Source organism: Heliangelus exortis, chromosome 1 (genome assembly GCF_036169615.1).
Source record: "Heliangelus exortis chromosome 1, bHelExo1.hap1, whole genome shotgun sequence".
In the NCBI taxonomy this organism is placed as follows: domain Eukaryota; kingdom Metazoa; phylum Chordata; class Aves; order Apodiformes; family Trochilidae; genus Heliangelus; species Heliangelus exortis.
The window spans coordinates 184,789,652-184,814,258 of NC_092422.1; the positions used below are offsets into that span (position 1 = coordinate 184,789,652).

The 24,607-nt window shown below is 38.8% G+C and overlaps 1 protein-coding gene across 4 annotated transcripts in view; it reads left to right on the forward strand.

The window, feature by feature from the left end:
* The window catches only part of RELN (reelin), a 272,014-nt gene that overhangs the window by 118,314 nt on the left and 129,093 nt on the right, over nucleotides 1-24,607 (forward strand). For all 4 annotated transcript variants that reach the window (XM_071733981.1, XM_071733980.1, XM_071733983.1 and 1 more), the window contains 2 exons: nucleotides 7,125-7,221; nucleotides 11,580-11,631. In XM_071733981.1, coding sequence (XP_071590082.1) covers nucleotides 7,125-7,221; nucleotides 11,580-11,631 — 149 coding nt within the window. The remainder of the gene's footprint in view (nucleotides 1-7,124; nucleotides 7,222-11,579; nucleotides 11,632-24,607) is intronic.

Genomic DNA, 24,607 nt, shown 5'->3' on the forward strand with positions numbered 1-24,607 from the left:
CTTTTAGCAAAAATAGACTTTTCGATATTAGATATTAACAACTTAACCAGCACAGTGGTCACAGTGATGGGCTGCCTTTTCATATCATGTGTGTGTGTCACACAAGAGGAAGTTACAAGTCTCTTATTGTCCAAAACTGATTCTGTTCTGTACAGTGAATAGTTCTGTATGCTGATCAGCTCATCTGTTGGCCTTAACACAAAGATTTGAAGGTCGGAGTCCCCCTTTTTTTACATGAAATTGTTACTGTTTTCTATTTCTTCCATTTCTATTTCATAAATATAACTAATTTTATTGATTTAATTCATACAAGGCACATAAATACTTTAATGGCTTAGTTTATCATGTTCATATAAATTATTGATGGGCATTTTAGCAGTTAGCTGTTAGCAAGATATACATTCTGTGAAATCTGACTTCATTTTCCTTTTTATTAATGACTGTCACAGGTTTCCATCTGTGCAGCTCTTTCACAGTTTCACCATCTAATGTAAAAAGATTGTGGTTTATGGAATTTTATAGATATTTTTTCTGCACATACTTATTGTAATATTTCTTAATATGTGCCTACTATTTTTGCTCCTTTTGTTCTTTTTCTATGATCTCTTTAAACGTTTTTCTGGAGACATGCATTAAGGAACTGGACTACTATAATATTAAAAAAAACCCCACCACCTTTCTTTAAGGGAATGAATAGATCAAGGACTCTTAATGGGTTACAGAATAGCTGCCAAGGTAGATAGCTTTAGCAGCAGTGTTAAATGGACTTGAGTGGAAAGAAATGAGAGGAGGCATTATTTCCCTGCAGATGTCTCATAGCTCACAGGGAGCCTGTCTGTTGGGAGCCTCCATAATTTATTTATCCATTGCTCTCCTATCTTCAAATTCATCCTTGCTTTATCAAAGTCTTAACAGAGATATTTCAGACTAGAGGAGCCCCATGTCTCCTGCTTCTTTTCTCCCTGAGATTTGGGTTTGGTCCCTATGGAATAACCTTGACCCACCTTGGTTGGTGTGTCCCTGCAGGGAGGGGTGTGCTGAGAGAAAAGTCACTGGAGTCCTGAGACAGATTTTCCATAATCATGCCAGAAAGTCAGTATCTTCAGCAATGCTAACTAGAAGTGGAGCACAAGTAAAAGAAAAGTGTAATGAGGGGTCATGAGCCTCTCTGCATATAGGATTTCTACAGTAGCTCAGCCTCCAGTGAAGACCCACTTGGTGGCAGAAAGCTCATTCTCATTTGGTTGTCTAGTGGGAGTTAAATCAGGGATTATTAAGAGTTTACAATATCCACCCTAAAATTGCATTTTTTTCCCCAGGCAGCTGGTAAAATCCCATCTTTACCACAAACAATGGTGGTAACTGCTAGTGCAGTATTTCCATCCCTGCTCTGTGCCCACTCTGCTGTGCTGAGTGGGAAGGAGCAGCTGCCTGCGTGCACCAATGCTCCAGCAGTGCTGGGTCACCAGGGGCCTGTTAGACTAAGCCACTCTAATAATGTCTGAAACCATTATTTGTGTACAGATGAAAAGAGAAGTGTTTGTATTTTCCTATGATCTTTTCTTCCCAAATCCTACATAACACTGGCTTGGATGTGATTAATATTGTTCCACTCCTCCTGATCCACCTTCTGGTATGGGCAACTCTGGCAGAGATGTGCAGTTCAAGTGCAGGAGCAAATCATTTTATCAAATCATTCTCTGTGTGTCTAATTTTATGAGTCCCACCAGAGCTGGTGTGTCACTCTGTCGCTGGGAGAGGCCCCACATCAAATAACTATTTTGCACAATGGCACTGTATGATTTTGAGACTGATTGCCTGTTTTTCATGGATTTCTGCTCTTTCAAATGCACTGAAAGATACATCCCACCCAGCAACCATCTGTTTTTTCGAAGGCTCAGGAGTGGCTGCAAGGGGAGGAAAAAAGGGAAGGTTGGGATGGGGCTCTTTGTAAGCAGAAGAATTCACAGCATCTAGGAATGGGTTTCTGACCTAAATCACAGTTTGGTGATTGGTATTAAAAAGGAGAAACTGCTGATCTGGGAATGGATGACGAGAGGCGAGGACAGATAGGAGAAGGAAGCAAGGAGGATTTCTGTGCTGGAAATGCAGAAATAAGAGCATGTCTCCTCTAATTTTCTTGGGATTCAACCACCATGGAGGATTTCCTGTGTGGTATGTCCAACTAATTTTTATAATCTTTCCTTTCACAGTGCAATCATGTCAGAATATGATTATTTCTCAAGTCTCCAACCTATAGGCACAAGCTTTCTTATTTAAGCAAAGATTTCTTTATTTCTTGAGTCTCATTTGCCACTAACTTCACAAAGATCTCTTTGGCTTCAGAAACAAAGCTGCTTCACACATTCATAAATGTCCAATGTATTTTATGTCTACCACACATTAGGTGTTCAAGTTAAGGTAGGTGAATCACTCCCACTCCCTAGTAAATGTGGCACAAATGACCACACCAAGCGGTTCACAGCTGATGTACAGAACTAGTTAATCAATAATAGTGCATTTTTCAATGAAAAGTCTTAATAGTGCAGGTGGCAGGTGATCCATGAGAGTTCCTGAAAACTGCCAGGAGTGTGTTACTTCAGAAGTCTGGAGCACCTGTCCTATGAAAACAGGCTGACAGAGCTGGGATTGTTCAGCCTGGAGAAGGCTCCAGGGAGACCTTACAGCAGCTTTCCAGTTTCTGAAGGGGCTCACAAGAAAGCTGAGGAGGGACTTTCTATAAGGATGTGTAGGGGATAATGGTTTCAGCCTGAAAGAGAGTAGAGTTAGATTAGATATTGGAAAGAAATTATTTAGTGTGAGAGTAGTGACACACTGGAACAGGTTTTCCAGAGAAGTTGTAGATGCCCCATTCCTGAAAATGTTCAAGACCAGGTTGGGTGGGGCTTTGAGCAACCTGGTCTAGTAAAAGGGGTGTTGGGACCAGATAATCTTTAAGGTCACTTCTAGCCCAAACCAGAGTATGACTCTATGAAATCTCAGGAACCAGGGAAGTAATTAACTCCCCCTGTAGGGAAAGAAAGTCTGCACCATGAAGTACTTGCCAGGGAAAGGTCAGAGAGTGGCTGGATGAGATGAGCTCCAGAATGGGTGGTATCTGGAAAACTGTCTAGGTCACCAAACACTTGTTCCTGTGACCATCTTGCCTTCATGTAACTAAAAAAAAATGTGGAAGTCAGTATAAAAAGGTGCTGTATAGGAACTGAAACAGGCCAAACAAAAACAAATCTAGATTAAATATTCTTTTCAATCTCCTGGTAAATTATTTGATCTTGAGACATAAAGAGGAGGAAAAAAGAAGAGATGTTTTCATTAGTGTATTTAATAGTAGGGTGCAGACAACAGATGATTCAGGACATTTAAAAAAAGAAATATTCTGTACAGAAGCTTGCTACTATTTAAAATTTCCTTCCCAACTTGGTGCCATGCTTCACTTGAAAGCCTATCAGCACTCCAAAGAGCAGTCACGTACAGAAGACATACTCTTCAAAGATGGCATGAAGAAAAGCTGTGAATGTAAAATCAATCAATTAGAAACAGGTTCCATCACTTCTTCGTGGCATAAGAGAAATTAAGAGGTACAGTGATATTTCCAGTGGCAAAGAGGTGGATGAAAGCTTTGTGGCAGGAAAGAGAAGACCTAAAGTGGTTTCCAAAATGCACTAAAGCTGCAGGATTAAACTTCAGAAAGATTTATGTTCAAAAATCTCTTGGCAGCATGAGATGTTCATCTTCTTTATAGTCCAGACATCACTAAAGACATCAGTCAATATAATGTCCACAAACTCAGGTACTGTAGAGGGAAAAAAGATGACAAATAGGGATGAGGAAACAACAGATGTTTCCCCTTCAGCAGTGTGAAGAACAATAACAGAGAGAGGTGGGACTCTCTAAGCCAGAGATGAGAGAGATGGCAGGGCTGCAGAGAAGACATCTAGATGAATATGACACACATCAACAGTGGCAGTGAATGCCAGCTGTGAAGAGAAAGCTGAAGAGCTTTAATGAGCCAAGATTTTAGACTAGGCAGGTGAGAAAGATAATGTGAAAAGCTGCACCCAGCCAGGGCAATTAATACTGCTTCCTGTTAGTATAAATGGAAAATAAATTAACCTTCCTGTCTGTGCCAGGAGAGGAGCAAATTCTGTCTTTTCTAAGCACGTAATACAATGACAATGATCTGAGGAACAGCAGATCAATTATCTTGCTCTTCATGCATTCCTGTCAAGCTACTGAGCAATTTATTGTCAGAGGTAATACATTTCAAAGAGAGCACAAAGGTTTGAATGAGGATTACCAACAGCCATCCAATTTCTCATGAGAGAAGTCATCCTAGAAAAGAGTGATGGTGAAACATCTGTATTAGAAGGACAGTGTTTCTGGATTTCCAGACAGTATTTCATAGACCACATTATGGAAGTAGAATACATGAACAGCTAAATCACTTTGTATTCATTAAAATATGAGAAGGACAAAATTAAAATATCCTATGGATTATGTACCCTGTCCTTTTTTTGAGGGCATAAGTGGTCCCAACATAGTATTCATAGGCACAAGTTTTCCTGCTGTAACTGCCTTTCCCTGAATATATCAGTAGTTCAGGCAGACACTCCTCTATAAAACCCCCACATATAGGATCTGATGATGAAAATAATGCTCAAAACCAGGGGGAGTTCTACAGAATTTCATTATTCTCCTAGTTCCTGTTTCTGTTTTGTTCAGCCATCAGTTTGGGCATCAAATGAAATTTCTATAGTAACAAAATGCATACTCTGTTTCTCTAATTTCTCTTAAAGAACACTTTGGTTGACTCACTTGTTCTCTTCTTGCCCTATTCTAGGAAATAAAATTATTTTCCAGCTGTGGCTTCCATAAGTAAATACTATCTTACTGAAGTCAATCAAAGCTACCTTGCTTTATCAGAGGATTTAATTTTGCTACCTAACTCCAAAGTACTAAATGCTGTCAATGTGAATTGCTTACTGACATGCTCATACAGGGGAAAAACCTCAAGGGTTATTATATCTGACTTCGTTTCAGGAAGTGGAACTGACCTTTAATAAAATCTCAGAATAAGGGATATATTTGGAAAGTGGGGAAGAGCCATTCATCTTTGACTTCTGTAATGGACTTAGGTCTAAGAAAGACAGTCCTGTTCTGAATTCACCCAGGACCAAGTGAAGAGACCTAAAATAACAAATAGAATCAATTATTCACCACATCTATGCATCTGAACATCTAACATCTATCACTCAGCACAGCCAAACAATCATAGACCTTAGACATAGAAGGGTATTGTACACTGCCCAGTTAACCCCTTCTGCCAAAAGTTCCCCACACTTTGCTGCCCTGGAAAGGTCCCTTGGGAGCTGGAGGAGTAGTGAGGATCCCCAGTCTGCTGCAGAAGCAGAACATAAGGTAGCTCCAGTTAGTTAAATGCATGCTTTAAAAATTAATTTAAACACTATTTGTAATCACTATGTGGGTTCACACCAACCCATTTGGATACATATCATCTGTGGGGAAAAGCTACCCCAGCCCCACGGGGTAGCTGACAATGCTACCAGCCTTTTCCTAGCAATGCAGATGGAGATTGCATTTGCCATGTCCAGGACCATGATGGACTGGTGGTTTTCAGATACTCAGGAACAGAAAAATCCTTCTCCAAGCAGTTTACAGAAAGCCTTGCAGAGATTTTACAGAACATCTGCTGATGAAAAGACAGACTTGTAATATGAATTAGGGAGAGGTGAAAAAAACAACCAAACAAGGAAAATTTTATAGAAATAGCTGTGATGGTTGTAAACTCTCTTGTATATCCTGACAGAAGGTCTTTACCTCCTTGGGATTTCTTCCTTTCCATCCAATTTCCTGTAAGGTTTTCCATACAGAATTTCCATACAGAAATTAAGCCAGAAGAAAACCCAACCTTTGCTAATGATTGAACTACATCTGGGCTATATATATGGGACTGTGTATTTTGGCAGCATTATACATCAGAAAGTGTGGCCAAATCTGAGGCACTTTGAGAGAAGCCAATGAAAAAACTGCCTAAACTCCCGTTACATGAGTCCATTGCACTTAAAATGCTAAAAATACCCATTGTTGAAATACAGACAAATATCAACAAAGAAGTAAAAAGGTTTGGAGTGAGTTCACCCTTGCTTACAATGGAGTTGCTCTGGGAGCAGATGTGAACCTGTAGGCTCAGTTAAAGCTGAGCTCTGGGTGCCTGGAGGCAGTGTTGGTCAGCATGGTCAGAAGCAGCTTGTCAGGGGCTTACAGCATCTCTGAGATGTTTTGAAGATTTGTCACTCCTGCCAAGAGTTCATACCCTGGTGCCCAAGGGTGAGGGAGAAGGCCCTTTCCCCCTGCTCCACAACCACGTTGCCTGCAAAGTCCTTCATATTATATTAGGAAATGTCAGGAGAGGTGCAACTACTGGGCTCAGTAGCACTTACCAGCCTGAGATTTTCTTCCTGTTTTTCCCATAAAAGGTGTACAGAGCGGCAGCTCTCTGCTACCAGAAGTGTGGGGTATGACAAATATGAATAAAAAGCAGCCACAAGAACCATTTTACAGTGGTTGGGCTGTAGGATCCCCTTGGTGCTCCGTTTTGGGTAGAGTCTGCTCTGCAGGCCAGGTGGTCAGATCCTTTCCCCTTTTCCTGGGCTGTTCTATACAGGAACTCTGGGACAGTGGGTGTATGTATGGTGAAGCAGTGGGTGTATGTATGGTATATCAACTGTGCATTAAGGACTGTGAAAGAAGATTAACTTCAGGGTAAATTATATATGTAAGAGTTCACCTTGGTGTCCTGTGATGTAATGTTTTGCAGTTGATGAGCAGTAACACTCCTTTTTGTAAGGGGGACAGTGTGGAGAGGGGGAAATTATTCATTCATAAGGGCCTTTCTCAAGAGGCATCTCTAGGACATGGCATGTGCAGTTGCTGAATCTTTCTTCTCAGCAGCATGGTAACAAAACTGTCCAAGCTTCTGAGTGTCAATCTGTAATAGCCTTATTTTGCACATTACAAGCCTGATGCATCTCAAACATATGTTTTTTTATTTCCATTTTGAACATGGTGTGTTCTTCCTGCAGGTCTGAATGCAGTAACTGTGAGGTTGGAGAGCAGTGTGGAGTGATCATGCACGGCAGCGCCGTCACTTTCTGCGAGCCCTATGGTCCCAGAGAGCTGGTAAGTGAAGAAGTTGCTCCTCTGCAGGCATGATCAAGGCTGCAGAAACATCAGTGTGCTTTGTAGGCTTAGTGTTCACCAGAGAGGCTTGAGAAAGATGATAGGGCCATAGAAGAGCTCTCCAGGAACACCCTAGTGTTTTAAACTATAGGTGGCAACCAAAGCTATTGTAATAGTTTGCAAGGGTAAGCATCTCGATCCAGTGTGCATCAAGTTAATTAAAGTATCTGTAAAGGACTGGAAAGGCAGGGAAATAGAACTGTGTTGTCAAACTGGCAGAATTCTCTTTTTGTATCTGACAAAGAAAGAGAGAAAAGGTTAATTTCTCTTATTTAATTAGCTGTGTCCTTTTTTTTTTTTTTTTTCTTGTAGCTGTTGACAAATGTTAATTTGGCTGCAAAATATCACTTGTGAATAATGCAGCCTGGAGCAAGCACCTGCCAGTCTCAGGAAAGTGTAACAAATAGAGTCATGATGAAGGTGACAGAGTTAATTTCACTGGGGGGTAGTTTAGTCATAAAATTGCCATAAGAAACAACACGGTGTGATTTGCAATAACTTGGGATCATCTGGGTGTGGAAAATTAATTGAAACATATCTAAAAACCCACATGCTGGGGCTGAGCAGTTAGCTGCAATGATGGATTCAGAATGGTAGTTTTGGAAAGAACTGAAAATTTAAAAGACCAACTCAAAGCTTCTGTAATTCCAAATTAATTTTTATGTTTTCAGCAGTCTGTGGCGTAGAGAGAGGTGCTGATTAGAGATATTTGAAGAGCACATATGGAAGAGGGCTATAAAAAGGAAGTGATTTGGGCCAGGCATTTTCTCTTCACTCTGACAATTCTTTTAACAGGGTTAATTTTACATCCTTAACTGAGACCAGAATTCCACAAATGCAGTGTAGGTATTGCTGGTGTGGTGACTAAAATCATAAACGTATATTAAATAAATACAGATAAAGGAGAATTTCAGTCATTTTGCTCACAGCCAGCTCCAGCCAGGAAATCCTGACAGGGATGCTAAATTACCTCTATGCTACTTTGAATCCTATTTAAATGTACTATGCTTCATTAACTGCCTTGAGAAGAGATGCATTGTTTATGTCCTATGCAAAAATGAAGTCACACCACTGGGATATTTTTCCCAATTTTTAAACTCATTTTTAGTTGCAATATTGAGCATAAGTAACAATCCTAGAAAAACAGCCTATTTGTGACATTTAGGAAACCCAGGGTCCTAGCTATGAGGGGTCTGAAATGTCATTAATTAGCTGTCTTCTCCCTGCTGATATGTAATTTAGACTGTCCTTAGTAATCATGAATTGGCTTCAAAATTCTATGTTGGGCTGTATTTGTCATATTACCATGTAGTGAAATAGCACTACCGTCGCATCAGGAACTTGGAAAAATTTGTTATGATGCCAGAGTGGTGTGATTAAATAATCAGCTGAAAAATCATCATGCTTATAAACAGTTAGCAGCCTAATAATGAAAGTGTTTATAAATATTATGGCAGTATTGCAGAAAAATCAAATCCTTCTGAAGGAGTGTGCTAATGGCTTAACATTTTGGATGAGCACAGGATGGTGTCTGTGCCAGAGGTCTTACCTAGTTCTATTTTTTAGTATAGACAAAGATTTAAATTCTTTTTTTGTCAGAACCAACTTTCCAATTTTCTGTCTTGTTTCAGCAATTTCACAATATATCTCTTTCTGCTACAAATTTTGAAACCTGTTTAATTCCTTCAATCATTATGTATTTTTGTTCCATCATCTTTACTATTTGAGTAGCCCCTGCTATGGGCTCCTGCAGCACCTGAAATTTGTAGTGCTTTGCAAAACTTTGCAAAAAGATTTTAATATGTCTAACACTTTTTTCTAAGGCATTATTGAAATTACTTATGACAGTCTTTTTAAAGTCTACATGAATACCTCTTCTGTGATAACCGATACATTTAATTTCTTGGTGATATGAGCCACAGAACATTGATAAAGAGATTCATTTTCAAATGAGAACTTGCACAACATAATTAATTGAATGTAAACTAATATAATAGGTACTCATAACTCAAGTCAGAAAGCTCCTTATTGTCTGTCATAATAAATGTGATACCTAATGCTGAATAGATCCTGACAGAATGGACTTAAATAGGGATGTGACTCTATCTTTAAAGGAGTTATGGAAATACACCTTCCCTATTTTAGCTTAAAGACTGAAATTACCTGCTAGGAATATTCTCAAGTGAGGAAAACTGTATTTTAAATAAACATTATGTACAGATAGGGTCAAATTTTCAAGTAGTTTTTAAAGTTGATGATTGAGATAATTATAAAGCCTTGGGAAGCTGTTCCAGTGAATCTCTTAATTCACAGATCACTATAGCTGTGATGTATTTCCTAAATTTCCATGCACTTGTAGTCTTGTTATCAGCTAATTTTCAGTGCATTTCAGTGAAGACCTCATTCTTTAATATTTATTAGAAATTCTCCACTGTATGCCATATGCATGTAGAAAAGAAACAAAACACACCAAAAATTCATGCCAACTCATGCAGTTCTCCATCCATTATTTTCAAAGGCATTGTTGCATGGATGCCTCAACATAGTGTATGCCAGCACCAGAAGCACTCTGGTCTCTTTTGCTCTTCTGCACGATCATCTGTCCCCTCCAACTGGGGGCAATTAAAATTGTCTTTTTAATACTACTGTAGTTAATGGGCTCTTGAAAGAATTAAGCATCTTCCAAGTCATTGAATGTAATCTTTACTTCGGTGCTGGATTTTTCAGAAAAGGACACTTCAGTGTCCATGAGCTCAAATGTTCATCTAGATTTTGCTGATAACCACTTTTTATATTCTCATCTACTATCCAGTTTCCTCTACATCTCTCATATAAGCAAACTAGGATGATCATTCATGTCCTCTGGGTACTCCACTTGGAGCTGCCTCCATGCAGATTCCCAGCTCAACTCTAGCAGCCAAAGCCTGCTAACCCCAGAACCTTACTTCTGGTGCTGGATTTGCTCAGAAGTTTGACTTCTCTGTGGCATATCCACGAGATGTTGTGCTGCATGGATGCAGAGCACAAGGAGCAGATGCAGTGGCAGAGTCTGTTGCTGCTCTCATGGGAAATGGCATGAATTATTGGTGGGTAGGGTCTGACACAGGAGGACAACACCAAGGTCTTGAAATCTGGGATGCAGGCATCACTGGCAAAAATACCAGAGAAATGTATTTGAAGTGTTTGCTGTCCTTGCTCATCCAATTAGATGACTTTTTAAATGAATGTGTATACTTAGTGTCTGGCCAGGTCACACCTTTTTTCCTTTTCTCTTTTGATCTGATGTTACCATTGCCCTTCAACTTGTACATGTTTCCTTCTTCAATATGCTTCTTAAAATATGCTTATAATGGTAAATTATATCTTCTTGGGTCTTCTGCAAAAGTGAACGAACCAAACTTTGCATCTCCTCTTTTTGAGGTAACTCTTCTGTTGATCTTTCTGCTTGCTGAACAATGGTTCGATGATTTCTCAGCTCTGAGGAAATAATTGGATCAGGCACTGGTTTTAGCAGTATTGTTAAGTCCAACTTTAAAAATTAATTGAAAATAAATATGCTATAGTGCTATTTTTCTTACCAAATTCTCAGGAAAAGAGTCCTAATATGAACAACTGAATTTTGGGGGCATTTAAAGAAGGCAAAATGAAAGGTAACAAAGGAAAGTGACACTGAATACAGAGCAAGCTGTTTGGTGTTTTCTGCTTCCTTCTACGTTGGTTGGATGTCCACAGTGTGTAGATGCTACTACAATATTTCATTGTATTTATTATAAACTATGCACTATCACCAAAATTTAGTTTTGTTTCCGGATGAAGACTTAGATTTTGTTATTCCCCCTTAATATTTCATTTTCTTAATTTAGGTTTATGTGGTGTTATTTTAATTATTTATTCATAATCTATTTTGGTTTTTGTTCTCTACTGGGAGAAGTAGGTGGAAAACATTCTGTATATACAGATTTATACTAAGCTGACCATGGAATATAGGGTTCACTTTTTCAATTTTCTGAACACTGGTCAAGGGCCAGTGTTTCACATAAATGTGCTCTGTTTGTAGACAGGAATGTAGTAAAAGAAAAAAATTTTCAGCTTTGGCATATGATGAGGTATCAATAATCAAAATGACATAACAGGAATGTCCATGACCAGTCAGCTTGAAAGGGTTGGCAATTAATAGTTTTATGCACTGGAGATCTAGCTATCCAGGGAATTTTCATGCTTTCAAAGAAAAACAGATGATGGATTTATCGTTTTCTCATCTAACAGAACCTCTCTGCTGTTTGCTTTTCTTCTTGTAGACCACCGCTGGCCTTAACACAACTACTGCATCTGTCCTTCAATTTTCCCTTGGTAAGTTTACCTCACTCCTTCACCCAAGAAAGTGTAAAAAGTCATTGTTGCAAAGTAAAATGACCCTCAAGTTCAAGTTTACCTTTCTGGTCAGTGCTACTCTTGACATGATGGACTGAAAAAAGCTTTTAAAACTGCATCCCATTTATTCATCTCCTAATCTAGAGCTCCTAAGCTAAATTTTAGAAAGGAGCAACTCCGGTAGATACTCTGATGATGGGAGGTATGGTTTTTTTCCATTTATTTTATAACCTGGATAACATTGTGATCACTTGTTCTTTCTCTGAAATGTGATTACTGCTTCTAAAAATAATTAACATTTTAAACCATTGATACATTCCAAGTTATGGCTGGTTAGTGCTGTTCTTAACACATCTGAACAAACAGAACAGGTAAGGCAGACCAAAAGTATATGCTGTTAAATTTGTATTATCAACAGCACTGTTGTATACTGTATTACTTAGAATGCCTGCTGTAAATTATTGCACATTTTCACTGTGTAGTTGTGGCTACATATTATGGAAGAAGTACTTTGGGCTGAGGTCAAATTGGTCAAATACTTTATTTGTTAACTCGTTTCTCAGTGTTCAAAATATGAAGGAAAAATGCTTTTATGATACGAATGTTTCAAAAAGAATCAAGCAAGAAATGTATCTTGATTCCTCTGTGGACCCCTGGATATATGATTCCAAATCATACTGCTATCTTTAAAAAAGTAATTCTCCAAGTATCTCAGCAGAGGTATGATTAAACCCTGGAAATCTCAGCTGGAAATAAGAGCTATCAGGTAACTTGACAAGCAGTGTAATTTTTTCAATAGATTGGAAATCAAAATCCTAGAAGCCTCAGAAATACATAATTTAAATTTATTTTTACCTAAAGTATGTTTTTACCTAAAGTTGAGGTCCTCATAACCTCTCACCCTGCAATTCGCTGAAATGTCAATAGTTCTAAGGATTGGTATCTCTGTCTTTATTTTTCATTTCTGTTTTGAAAAAGCCAGAAAAATGTATCCATTTCTAAACCGAATGATTGCACATATTTGGTGTGTCCAACAAAAGCCAGCCTGGAGCTACCCTGCAGTTTCATTTAGGCACTGAAAGGGCAGCAGCTCCCTTGATCTGCTAGGACATGACCCTTGCCCACAGAAGCCTTCCCACCCCTGGCTCTGCCCGGGGAGAAGGGACTTCTATCATGCTGCAGGTTTGAGATGGTGGAGGAACTTTGTTTTCCAGGAACATTTACAAAATTATTCTATGGATTATTCTTACATTAACCCAGCGTGGTGAACAGCAGGATAAACTGAATGTGTTTGTTGGTTAATTTTTGCTGTCACAGCTCAGTGACTGATGTCTGCTATGGGTCAACTGCAAGAAGGTGCGGGATCCCAGAAGCTTAAAAATTAAACTTAAATTAAATAAAACGAGTGAAATTAAAGATTTCACTCACAGCTTTTGTTTCTATCAGCTAGGTAAGGTCAAGAACAGGCTGAGTAGGAAATACTCTATGTGGCAGGATTGTCATGAATGTATGGCAAGAATACCTTTAATCTGTGCCAATAGGAACAGAATCCCCAGTATGGGGGTAAAATCCCCAGTATGACAGAGAGGCAGAGGGGTGGGTGCGTATCTGAGTAAATCAAATTTCATCCTGTAGTTCTGAAGGTGTAACATTTCTATATGTTCCTGTGTGGGGCTGAAACACATTGCAGGCTGGTTTTGTAGCTGATAAAAATCGGCATGAGCTGGGGGGACTGCTGCTGAGCTCAGCAGCACTTGGCTTTTGAATCATAAATCTAAACTAGGCATTTGCCAGCTTCCAGCTTATTCCCAAAAGTACTATTTAATCATAACCCTACTTAGGGATTCATCCAAGGGAATTGCCTTTTTTTAAAGAATGTTTAACACTTTCTTTCGACCGTGGAATGGCTTAAGCTGTAATCTTCTGGGGGTATCTTTATATTAAATTCATCACATAGCTTTGGCCAGATTAAAGTCCATACCCTTTGATTTCTCTCACCACTAATTATCAGAAGGAATTTTGTATTTGCAGGTATATAAGCAGATAAGAAGTGGAAAATGAAGCAAAAAAATATCCTGATCCTCATTGTAAATACCAGATCCTTTTAAACTCTGTGGTCAGGAAGGGTAATACCCTAGTGAATTTTCCATAAATTGATATTCTGTGTAGTTTCCTTCATGTACCACCTTCAGTAGTCTTGCCCTTTAAAGGGCAACGGAGTTGAAAATGTGCACTGAAGATGAAGGCTTAATTAGGATGAAAAGGTAGTTAGAAAGGCCTACCCAGCACACAGGGCAACATTAATGTGCAAAATCCTATTCAAATGAGAGCAACTTGTCTGCCATGCAGCATCCACTCGGAACCACTTGGAGCCGGTGGCATTGTCTTTTGATAGAGGCTGGGCTGATGTTTATGTTCATCCACTTTCTGTCCAAGCATGCAGAAAATCTCAGTTTCTTCAGATAGCTTAATCATCCATGACAGCATTTCTCCCAGAACAAATCCTGACATGTGAAAGACATCGTCTAGGAGTTTCCTTAATGTTCAGTGGGATTATTAATTGAGATATTTAAAGCAATGCCTTTGGGCTCTCTCAGGCCAGAACATCCAATACAACAGAATTTGGATCAGCAGAATATTGCACCTCTAGACTCAACTGCCACACAGTGTCAGTCTGATTCATTACCTGAAACACTCTCCATTTCTCACTCCAAACCTCAAGGTTTTCCAATTAGCTACAGCCCTGGACTTCTCCAGAGATTAATATGACCTGTTACACACATAGGCCACTCTGATGGAAGGTGACAGTACTGAGAGATTAGCAACTGAGCTAAGCACAGAAGGGAGAGACTCATGAAATCCCATAAGGAGAAGAGGAAAGGCTTTAAGGGAGCAACACCAAGGTGTGAGGTGTGCAAGCAGCTCTGCTCATGCGTTGTTCCTTGGGTGTCCTCTTCAAGGAAATTTTCCCATGGATGTAGAGCATGTGGGGAGTGCATGCTCTGCATGGGACAGTCAGTACTGGGGGGCTCTTTCCATCCCTCCTTCCTCTATGGTGCCTCTGAGTCAAACACTCAGACGAAGCTGAAGATGCTGTGATGAGTACCAAGACTGGGCCTGATGTCCAGGGCAGGTGCTGCTCAGAGTGCTCTGTGTCACAGTGTAAAAATTGTTATGGAAAAATAAGACATTACCTTGAAAAACTTTGTTCCCTATCTCTCCTAACTTCTTTATATTGGTACATCACTTTTGGCTGTTAAACAGTAGTTAAAAATGGGAATAACTTGGCAAGGAAAGTTCCCCCTCTCCAGCTTTGTTGTGTAAAACTCTCCTCTGAGAACAGGGTAACTTTAACAGTGTTATGTACTGAATAAATGCAAAACATTTGTAGGACAAGATACCAGTTTAAAATTGTATTTCCTTCAACTTTTATGCCATTATCACAGATCCTCTGTCATTACTAGAGCAAATTACCAATTCTCCCACCCCCTTATTTCCTAAAAAAAAAAAAAACAAACCTCCCCCCCCCCACTATTTTATTTAAACCAGAATTCATTTGGGGGAAAAGTTTTAAGTTAAAAAATACCTTCTGAGAGGGAATATGTCTTCAAACATTTGGCACTACAGCTACATTTTTCAAAGATCAAGCCATCAATCTTGAAACAAAGTAGCTAAAGGCCCAATTTTTTTTTTTTTTTTTTTTTTCCTTGGGGAAAAAGCTTGGGCTTGGACTCTCAAAAAATCATAATAGAGAACTTTTGGGAAATTTAGGTTCCCAAATCTACCCAATCTAACAGATTTTGCTTTGGGTCAATCGTTAGTCCCTAGTTTCAGTCAACCTAAAACTACCTTACTAGGCAAGTACATGATCTGTAGTTTTTTCAGTTTGATTCTAATAATTAACTGTGTTTCCCTAATCCATTTTAGCTGGGTTATGGTAATTTCATATGTGTACTGTTGGCTTTGGTTTCATGCAAAAGAGAACTTGAAATTAAATGCAAAAGGTGCCACTTAATATGATATAGAGCAAAAAAATAATTTGCAAGAACCCCTAAGAATGAAGCCTCTCAGCATCTCACTCTTATCAGTTCTGAACACTGCTGGCTGATGCACAGGAACAGCACATTCTGACAGGGACAATTTACTTTCTTTTTCATTGAGATCTTGTGATGGAATGACTAGTTCTATTTAAGCATCATTTAATTATGCTACAAAGAGCTACAGTGACCTTAAGAGAAAGCTAATATAAAAGGAAATTGCAGAAGTATGTAAAATATTATCTACCAATCAAGAAATATGATGCAAAGCTTGAAATCCACCAGTGCCCATGCCCATGTCATAGCAAGAAAAGTTGTCTATTATCTTTCTTTTGTTTTATGCTTAATGCCATCTTCTGAAAAGCCTTTCTGCTAGTTTAGTGTTGATGATGCCAGAATTCCTGGTGTCTAGGAAAGGATGTACAGAAAGTATGTAACAGCTAAATGCTACCCAGCACTTGTCCAGTTTTTATACTGAAGATTTAAAGTGACAAGACCATAGAGTGCTTAGAAAAGTTAGAGCCTATGTTCACCATGATAAATGATACATCTTACTAGAATCTCAGTGTGATGCACATAACTTTGCCAGTAATAAATATAATAGTAAAACTCCATTCCTAAAGTTCTGGTGGACTCTGACAGTCCCACTGAGCTGGCAGAGAATGTGATGCTCTATGAGAGCATTATTTATTCTTAACTTGAGAGACTTGAAGATACAGGATGAATGTGTGAAGGATGCATGATCTTCAGTGACTGAACAACCAGCAGTGGTGGTTCTGGAAATTATTTGGGGTTTTTTGCCACTGGATCATATGTTTGGTGCCTGCTATTGCTGTCAACCAGACCTGACATGAAGCAAAGCATGTATCTAGCACATCAGTCTTCATTAAAAACACAGCTTTCAGTGTGGAGTATTAGCAGTAGTTACTAATCTCGGAGCATGCTTTGTGATTTTTGCCAGATGGTCTCTGTCCTCTCAGGAAAATCCCTATAGCTTTTACGAAAAAGACAGGTCACTCATATTATGTTCTGCACATTGGTTGGTCTGGTGCCCAAAGCACTTGGACCTTACCCACAGAGTAAGAACAACCCCTTTCTTCTGCTGCTTTTGGGGCAGCTTCTTTCACATTGTTCAGTCTCTTCTCTGCCATCTGTTTCTGTTGCCTCTTCCATTGTTCCACTTTACTTTGTCTAAATATCCACCGGAAGACAAAGCTTACAGATTATTTATCTTACAGTATTTAAAAAGGGTAAAGCTTATAGGGTTCCATATGGATAAAACTAATTTATTACAATCACAAGAAATACCTACCTGCAGCTTTATCAGATTAATATTGGTATTCAACTATTCAGGACTTTTTGGTAAGGATAAAACCTCACTGATTCATGGGACAGAGGCATTGCTTGGGTGACTTTATTCCAGTGGTTACCCTTTTGTTCCTAATTTCTGTCTTCCCACAAAGGAAATAAATGCCAAACTTTATGCTTTTACAAGCATTAGTGTTTCATAGACATTCTACCATATATTCACAAAAAACCCCAGTAAAAAAATAGTAATTTCTCCAATCATGTGCAGCATGCTTTACACTCTTGCAGCTTTGTTTTCTATTTGGTAGTCACCCTTATCTTCACTTCCAGTTTCTTGATCTTTTAAAATACATCAAATCACCACCTGTACCTAACTGAAGAGTAATTGTATTACCTGTGATGATTACCTTTGTATTTATACTGTAAGAACCAAGAACTTACATGTAGCTTAATTTATTTGCAGTCTATTTTTAATGCTGTCTGAGTTCACAGTTATCTGTAAGTGTAATGGAGAAAACTATTTAAAATGCACCATTGATTGCTTTTGATGAGCATATGAATGAGGGTCATTGATTTGACTACAGATCTTTGACATAAGGGTTCCAAAAGGGTCTTCATGTCATGAAGACCCTTGTGCCCTACCTCACCCTAAGGCACTGGGTTAGTCAGTCATTAACCCAGCAGCTCTGTTACCTTTCCTGGACTACCAAAGTTGCTATGGTTTGCATGAGAGCTTTTCTTCTCAGCAGACCCATGGGCTAAGGGGCTCTGATATTTGTTGAAGACAAAGCACAGGCAGTGTTCATCACCTTTTGTAAAAATAATGCACTTCTTTTCAGGCTTCTTGTTTTTTTCCCTTCCTGTTTTTTAGTGGCAATTTAATTTAGTTACCAGTGTGAGTGTTGCAAAATTAAATTATAAAGGTAACTTATTGTGCATATAATGAAAGTGCTTCTTTTTTTGCCCTGGTGCATAGTCAGACTGTAGTTACTGTTGTTATTACTATACATCAGAATTGAATGTGCCTTTTGGGTTGGCCCTTACCTGCCAAGCTTCAGAAAACATATTTCCTTCCCTGTTAACCCCATCAAATAGAAGACTGTGATGGACAAACAATAATAAAAAAAAAAAATTGTCCAATTGCATAAACAGTGTTTCTGATTCACTGACCTCCATGTATTTCTGTGCCAGCAATAGCAGTCCCTCTGGGCTGACCCATGAGTAGCATCTGGAGGGTTCTGCAGAGCATCTGCATAGAATGGTGATTCCCTCTCCTTCCCATCAGAAATGTCCCAGTTCCACTTCTCTCAGCCATGTGAACAGTGATGGCTGCATTTGGCCCCATGTAACAGTCTGAAGGCACTTATCATTTATGTTTCTATCATGCTTCAATTCAGTTTCAGTGGCAGCTGTTACACTGACAGTAATGCTTTTGTCTCAACTATTTATCCTCTGCTTGGATTCAGACCACTCGATAGAAATTCATGCATCCAAACATGTTTTGTTAAATAGGCCTGAGCTTTGGCTAAGAGGAACCATTGCTGATCATCTTCTCCTAATTTCCAGTTTTCATTCGTCAGTTTTACAATTAGCAGAATCTATCAGATGACTGACAAATGCTGTAATAGCTATTTCATGAGGTAGCAGTGGGCTTGCCCTCCCTAGAAATGAACAGAGAGAAACAATTGCTTTGAAAATTCCTGCATATGTCTCTGGAGAAATACCAAAGCAAAAAAGAAGCTTTCTCAGTTCAGCATGGAAGAGTATTTGATCTTTTAAGTCCCTCTCCATCTTGTTAGATGAACACAGAAAAACTCAAGGAAGAACCTGTGGTGCCAAATGTTTTGGGTATGTTGAGGCACTTCCTTCACCTGAGTCACCTGCATCAGTGATTCCTTTCAATCACCAGAATTTCTCCTGTTCCAGTGCCCTCCAGGAAGCACCAGGTTTGCTGTGGTTGCCTGGCACATCCATGCAGTCATATTGATAGTGGTACCAACAGGAAAGGTTGTGCAGTTCTGCGGGCCTGATGGCCACAGGACAGATAAATGATCTTGCATTAGGAAACTATGGAGCAGTTTTGAGCTGGCATGAGGTTCTAAGTGCCAGGAGACTGGCTAATAAAACTATGTTAGAATCCTCTCTGAACTGAGCTTAAATAATGGGCTAAACCATTTTTTTACAAGAGATAAAGTACTAGGGCCCATAAGAAATTAAGATTGTCAAACAAAGCTGATTGTTGCTATATGCAGATCCAGTCTCCTTTTAACAATGAGAACAGGGTACTGAGTGTATCTGGAACTCCAGTTTGTTTTGTCCCTATTTCTCTCCTATAACTTTGGGAAAAGCTTGAGAATTTAATGTCATTAAGTGCCAAAACGTGTGTTATTCACCATTCTGCATTTCTGCTTCTTCGTTTCCCATTTTCCACCTGATAAAAACAGGACTGAGATTTTTGACTCTCCACCCAAATTGCCATTTGCTATTGCCTGACATGAAACCTAGCAGTTTCACCTTCCTGGCAGAGAGGTCCTTTGTGTAGATGTTAGGTTATAAATTACAGCTCATGTGAAAGAATAAGACAAGGAAGTAGGATCATCTAGCACACTTCCCCTAGCATGTGGAAATGTTAGGTGGTCTTTATTGATTTTGCTGAATTATACAAGAGAGGCTGCCTAGATAATACCTAGATTGAAACCTGGGTTTAAAGTTAATGCCATATTTGAAAGACATTTTAATGGCCTTGTGGCAAAATGATTTGTGTTGTTTTGGCTAGCCCAAGGTTACTGTAAAATATTGTCTTTGTTACTTCCATACCAGGGGCTTCTCTGCTGCTGTTAGGAATTAAAACGTGAGCATTACAGATTTATTATACAGAGAAAAGCAGGAAAGATAAAGAGAGCTTCAGGATCCTGAGCCAGGGCAGGTGGCCAAGCCACCGCCTCATGGTTGAACGCCAGCCATTACAGAATTGGTTGCTGCCAATAATAAATGCTGGATTACAGGCTGACTTTCATCTTAATCCTGCTCATATCATTGTATGAGGATAACACTTTTGTATGATTAAAATTGTCCCATTTTTAAATTAACCCAAACAACAAAGCATCTGCAGTTCCCAGGGTGGGGAGGGGGCTGGGGGGGAACAGAGAAGCCCCGAGCTCAGCAAAACGCTCCTGTGTCTCTGTCCACTGTGGGAGGGAGGGAGTTTCCATGAAAGCAAAAGCAGATAAAAATAGAAAAGCCCATCGGGAATTGCAAAAAAAAAAAAAAAAAAAAGCTCTGGCCAAACCCGTTATTATCTCCCTACATATAAATTCAAAGGCAGGCAATCAGTTTTACAAGGGCTTCAGAAAAGAGAAACACCTCAGTTCAGGACTTGGGTTGAGAAAAACATTTCCCATATTTTATTGGTGACAAGGAATTTTGCCAAAGTAGGCAAGGAAAGGACTTTCAAATCTTTATATTCAAGACACCTCCTTTTACATAGCAGTTCTTGGGACTACTGTGTGCTTTATATTGTCTTCCTAGAACAGGCTGGCTGGATCTGAATAAAACATCATTTACCTTCCTGCAGTATTTTAATATCCTATCAGCACCTTACAGTGCTCATTTGCTTGTTATTGACCTTTGCAACTGACCCAGGCTCCTAAGAGTTAAACAAAATGTCTCTATTGATACATATTAGTGTACTACTGAACTACATCAAGTGTCAGATGCTATCATTCAAATTTTATCCATCTTCATTGAAAAGTCATCCTCCAACTTAGAGGATCTCCACATAAACTGACATTAAGCATTTAATGACAATAATGTTGAAGCATGCAATACAGGTGTACAAGTAGAAAATGCTTACTGAGCACTGGGTGTCCTACTTGGTCAGACATTCAAGAACCACTGTGAGAGGATTTCTGGGGAATTAATATTATTGTTCCAGTGGCTGTAATTACTGGATGTCCATAACACCCAAGTCTTAACAAGTTCACTCACTTTGCCTTCAGCAAGGTGCTCTATAGTGTGTTGGTACACTTAAGAACATGGTTAAATTTAGAAGCATTTCCTTATTTATTTGGCAGCATTACCCAAGCACATACCTGCTGGCTGTATCTCATAAAGAGATGCTATAAATAGCTGAGCATCTTTACATCAGAATAAATTAGAAACTGGCATAAGGGAACTATATTTTTTGCCTGGTTTATTTTCTTCTTTTTACTGTTCACAGCACAAAAAGCAATATGAACTGTGATCTGATCTTGTTCATTAGCAGAGAACAAATTTGTGTGAGTGCAGGAAGCACACAGTATCTCTGAATATAAATAGAATAAGGGGAAGTTGAGCCACAGAAGTATTTCCTCAGACTCCTCATCTAAAGGAAATTAGCTGCATTAATTAATAAAAAATAGTTCACTGTCACTGGGAATCCTGGAAAGAGGTGGGTGGGAAGGGTCCATGGGAGGTCACCTTCTCCACTGCACCTCCTACACTACAACCAGAGCCACCCTCTGGGCTAGGGCAGCTTAGCCAGGGACACCCTGTTTACTCAGAGTTTCACCCCTAATTAATTTGTACAACTTAATTTCTGAAGTCTTGCTGGTTTTTTTTTATCCAGCGTTTTACTAGTTAGTCTCTCATCTCTTACAGTTTTATGATGGAGGCTTTTAGCATGTTTGTCAACCATTTACTTTGATTTATATTGCAACTACACAGCATTTCCAAAATGAAACAACAGCCTAAAGCTGCCAGTGGAACAAAAGCTGGCTGCTCTCTGAAATGTCCTGAAAATAAGCAGCTGAGACTTTGCATTTCAAAATTCATGATTCTCACTAGAGCTAGAATAGATAGGAATTTTTCCAAAAGCAAACACCATTAACATTTTTTTTTTTTTAGTGTCAGGTGTTAATTTCAGATTGTCAGAAAATACACAGGAGCATAGATAGTCAAAATCCTCTTTTTTGCAAGGGAGGTAAAAAAGTAACCAGCAGCAAAAAATGCTTAATGATTTCCATGAAAATATAGACTAAAATTGCAAAATAGAATGCAGTTTTTACACTTTTTAATTTTCACATTTTTACACGTAAAATATTTATTTGTATTCTGAACTTGCTCTACTATCAAAGACATACTTTTTAAAAAATAGTCTAAAGATCTAAAAAATGTTATCATTAAAATCATGCTTATAGCTAAATTCAAAGTTTTAGCTTCAAGGAAAAATTAAAATGATTTTGTGAACTTCTTCAGAAGAAATTTTCCAGTGCAGAATGGAATGAACACTGAGTTCCACAGTTTTGTACCAGTGCTTCTGATATATGCAGCACAAACTCCTCCATCTTTGAATATGCTTAAAATCATCTGGTTCTTGGTTAGAAATCACTCTAAACATAGACCTAAAAAAAAAGATTGGCATCTGTAGAGTATTCATTATATCTGACGGTATGGTTCATTAATTTGGAAAAAACTATTAGCAGACCATCCAAATTTGACCATTAGTAATTTATACTATCCAGTTTGGCTTAATTCAAGTGATATCAGCAAATCATAATCCTTAGCAAACACTAATCATTATTCATTACATTAACAAATGAATAAAACAATCTTCCAGAATTAGATAAATGTGATTCTATTCAGCTCCCTTTTGGTTTTAGGCTGCAGTCAGGACACCATTCAAACCCTTCTACAGTTTTTTTTCTGTGACTTTTCCTTGTGCAGTTCCACATTAGACTCGTTCTCCTTAAAGCCAGCATTAGAGATCTCATCTGCTTATCCACGGAAGCACTTGCAGGAACTATCAAGAGGTTGTCAAGAGGCGGAGGACGTCACAGTCTATAAGGAACAAAATATTGCTTCCCTTGCAGATGGCACCCAGTTTTATCTCAGCAAAACACCAGTTCTAATCAATGCTGTTAAGAAATCTTAGAGACCAACAGCCATATGACTCAGATTTCTGTAAATCTGACACAGTTGGAGGCAAAGCCGTAGTGGGAATTAATTTCGCCTGCCATTGTCAGCCTGGATACAAATTACTGAATACCTGGGTTCAAATATCTGATACAAAGTGCCTTCATAACATCTCTCCTGAAATATTGTGCTCTTAGTTCTTCTACCTATGTGCCATTTTAAAAAATAAGGTGTGTAAATTATTCACTAGTACTATAGATGGCATTGAATGAAAACCAAAATCAGTGTAATAAGACTTACAAAAAAAAAAAAAAAGGCAACTGTATCAGCAGGACATGTTGCAGGTTGCCAGTGCCAGTCAAGTTGTGACTAAGGGTTAGCAATCCTCTGTAATAAGCTGCAAAGCAATTGAGAAGCATACTTCTGTTTCCCCTTTTTAGTCTTTCCTATTAGAAATCTAAAAGCAGCAGTCGGGAGCTGTTTAGCCTTCCCATGCTCTGCCAGCCAAACCCACCCCTATTAGCATCATTGTCTGGATTAAACTTTGAGCAAATTTTATTTTATTGAAATTTGCCTTGGAGCAAAATCCCAGCATGTGAAGCACAAGCCAAATAGATTAGTTGCTACAGAATATTAAGTGTATGAAAATAACTGTGCTTTATAACAGAAACTGCACATTGATTTTGATAACAGGCAAAATTGCTGTCTGAACTTCAAATGTATCTTTTAAAATTAGTTCCATGAAGGTTGTCCCTACTTCAGCTTTTTATCAAAAGTTTTACAAGTCAGTGGACTTCAGCTGGAAGCCTCTCAAAAAAGGTAAAATCACTACAAATGAGAAAAATACTTTGTCCATGAAACCCAAGGACAAGCTGGCCTGAACATAGATAAAGAAGTAATTCATCTGTTCTTCGTTGGGGGTGGTTTGGTCCCCCCATCACTCAGAGAGTTACGTTGAAAGCATAATCCTAACTCTTAGTCAGATTTAGTTAGCAATAACTTCACCAAAGCATCAGGTTTGCGGTGACATACGTGGCTTAAGAAAAAAGCAGCATTATTCTCTAATGCAGTAACTTACAAACAGAGACTTCTTTGTGGTAATCATTGTGCCAGATCCATTTTATTACCTGTTCTCCTGGCTAATTCAAAACCTTGGCATTCTTGATTTAAAACAACCCTATTCTAGTCTCCTTCAAAAGGTTTTATGTTATCTCATACAACTTTTTCTTTGGAGGACGGGAGGGTATGAAGATTTACAGCATGACATCCTGCCCCTACTGCTCTGCTCAGAGCTGACAGAGTTGTTTATTCCCATCTCCGGAAGCAGTGGGAAGGACCCCTCCCTGCCCCATATGAATTTTTATTCAGTTCCTGGTATGTTACTATTTAAATTTTCATCATTTGCCTGCAAAGTCAGAGTATAGCGTTGCTGGTCAAGGTAGAGGCAAACAGCCAAACTGCAGATTTCTACGGAAGACTTTAAATAATCCTAGTTTTGGGTTACTGGAATAATAGTAATATGGAGTAATTGTATTAAGTAATAGTAATAATGAAAGGAATGTGGAAAACTAGACTAAAAGCCAGTGGCTTTCAGGCCTCTGTCCTGGAGTGCAGCTGTGTGTTCACCTGCCTCCATTTCCTTGGGAAGAAAATATTTGCTAGTACAAATATTGGTTTTGTAAAAGATGTAAGCACCAGATCCATGTTCTTCTTGTATA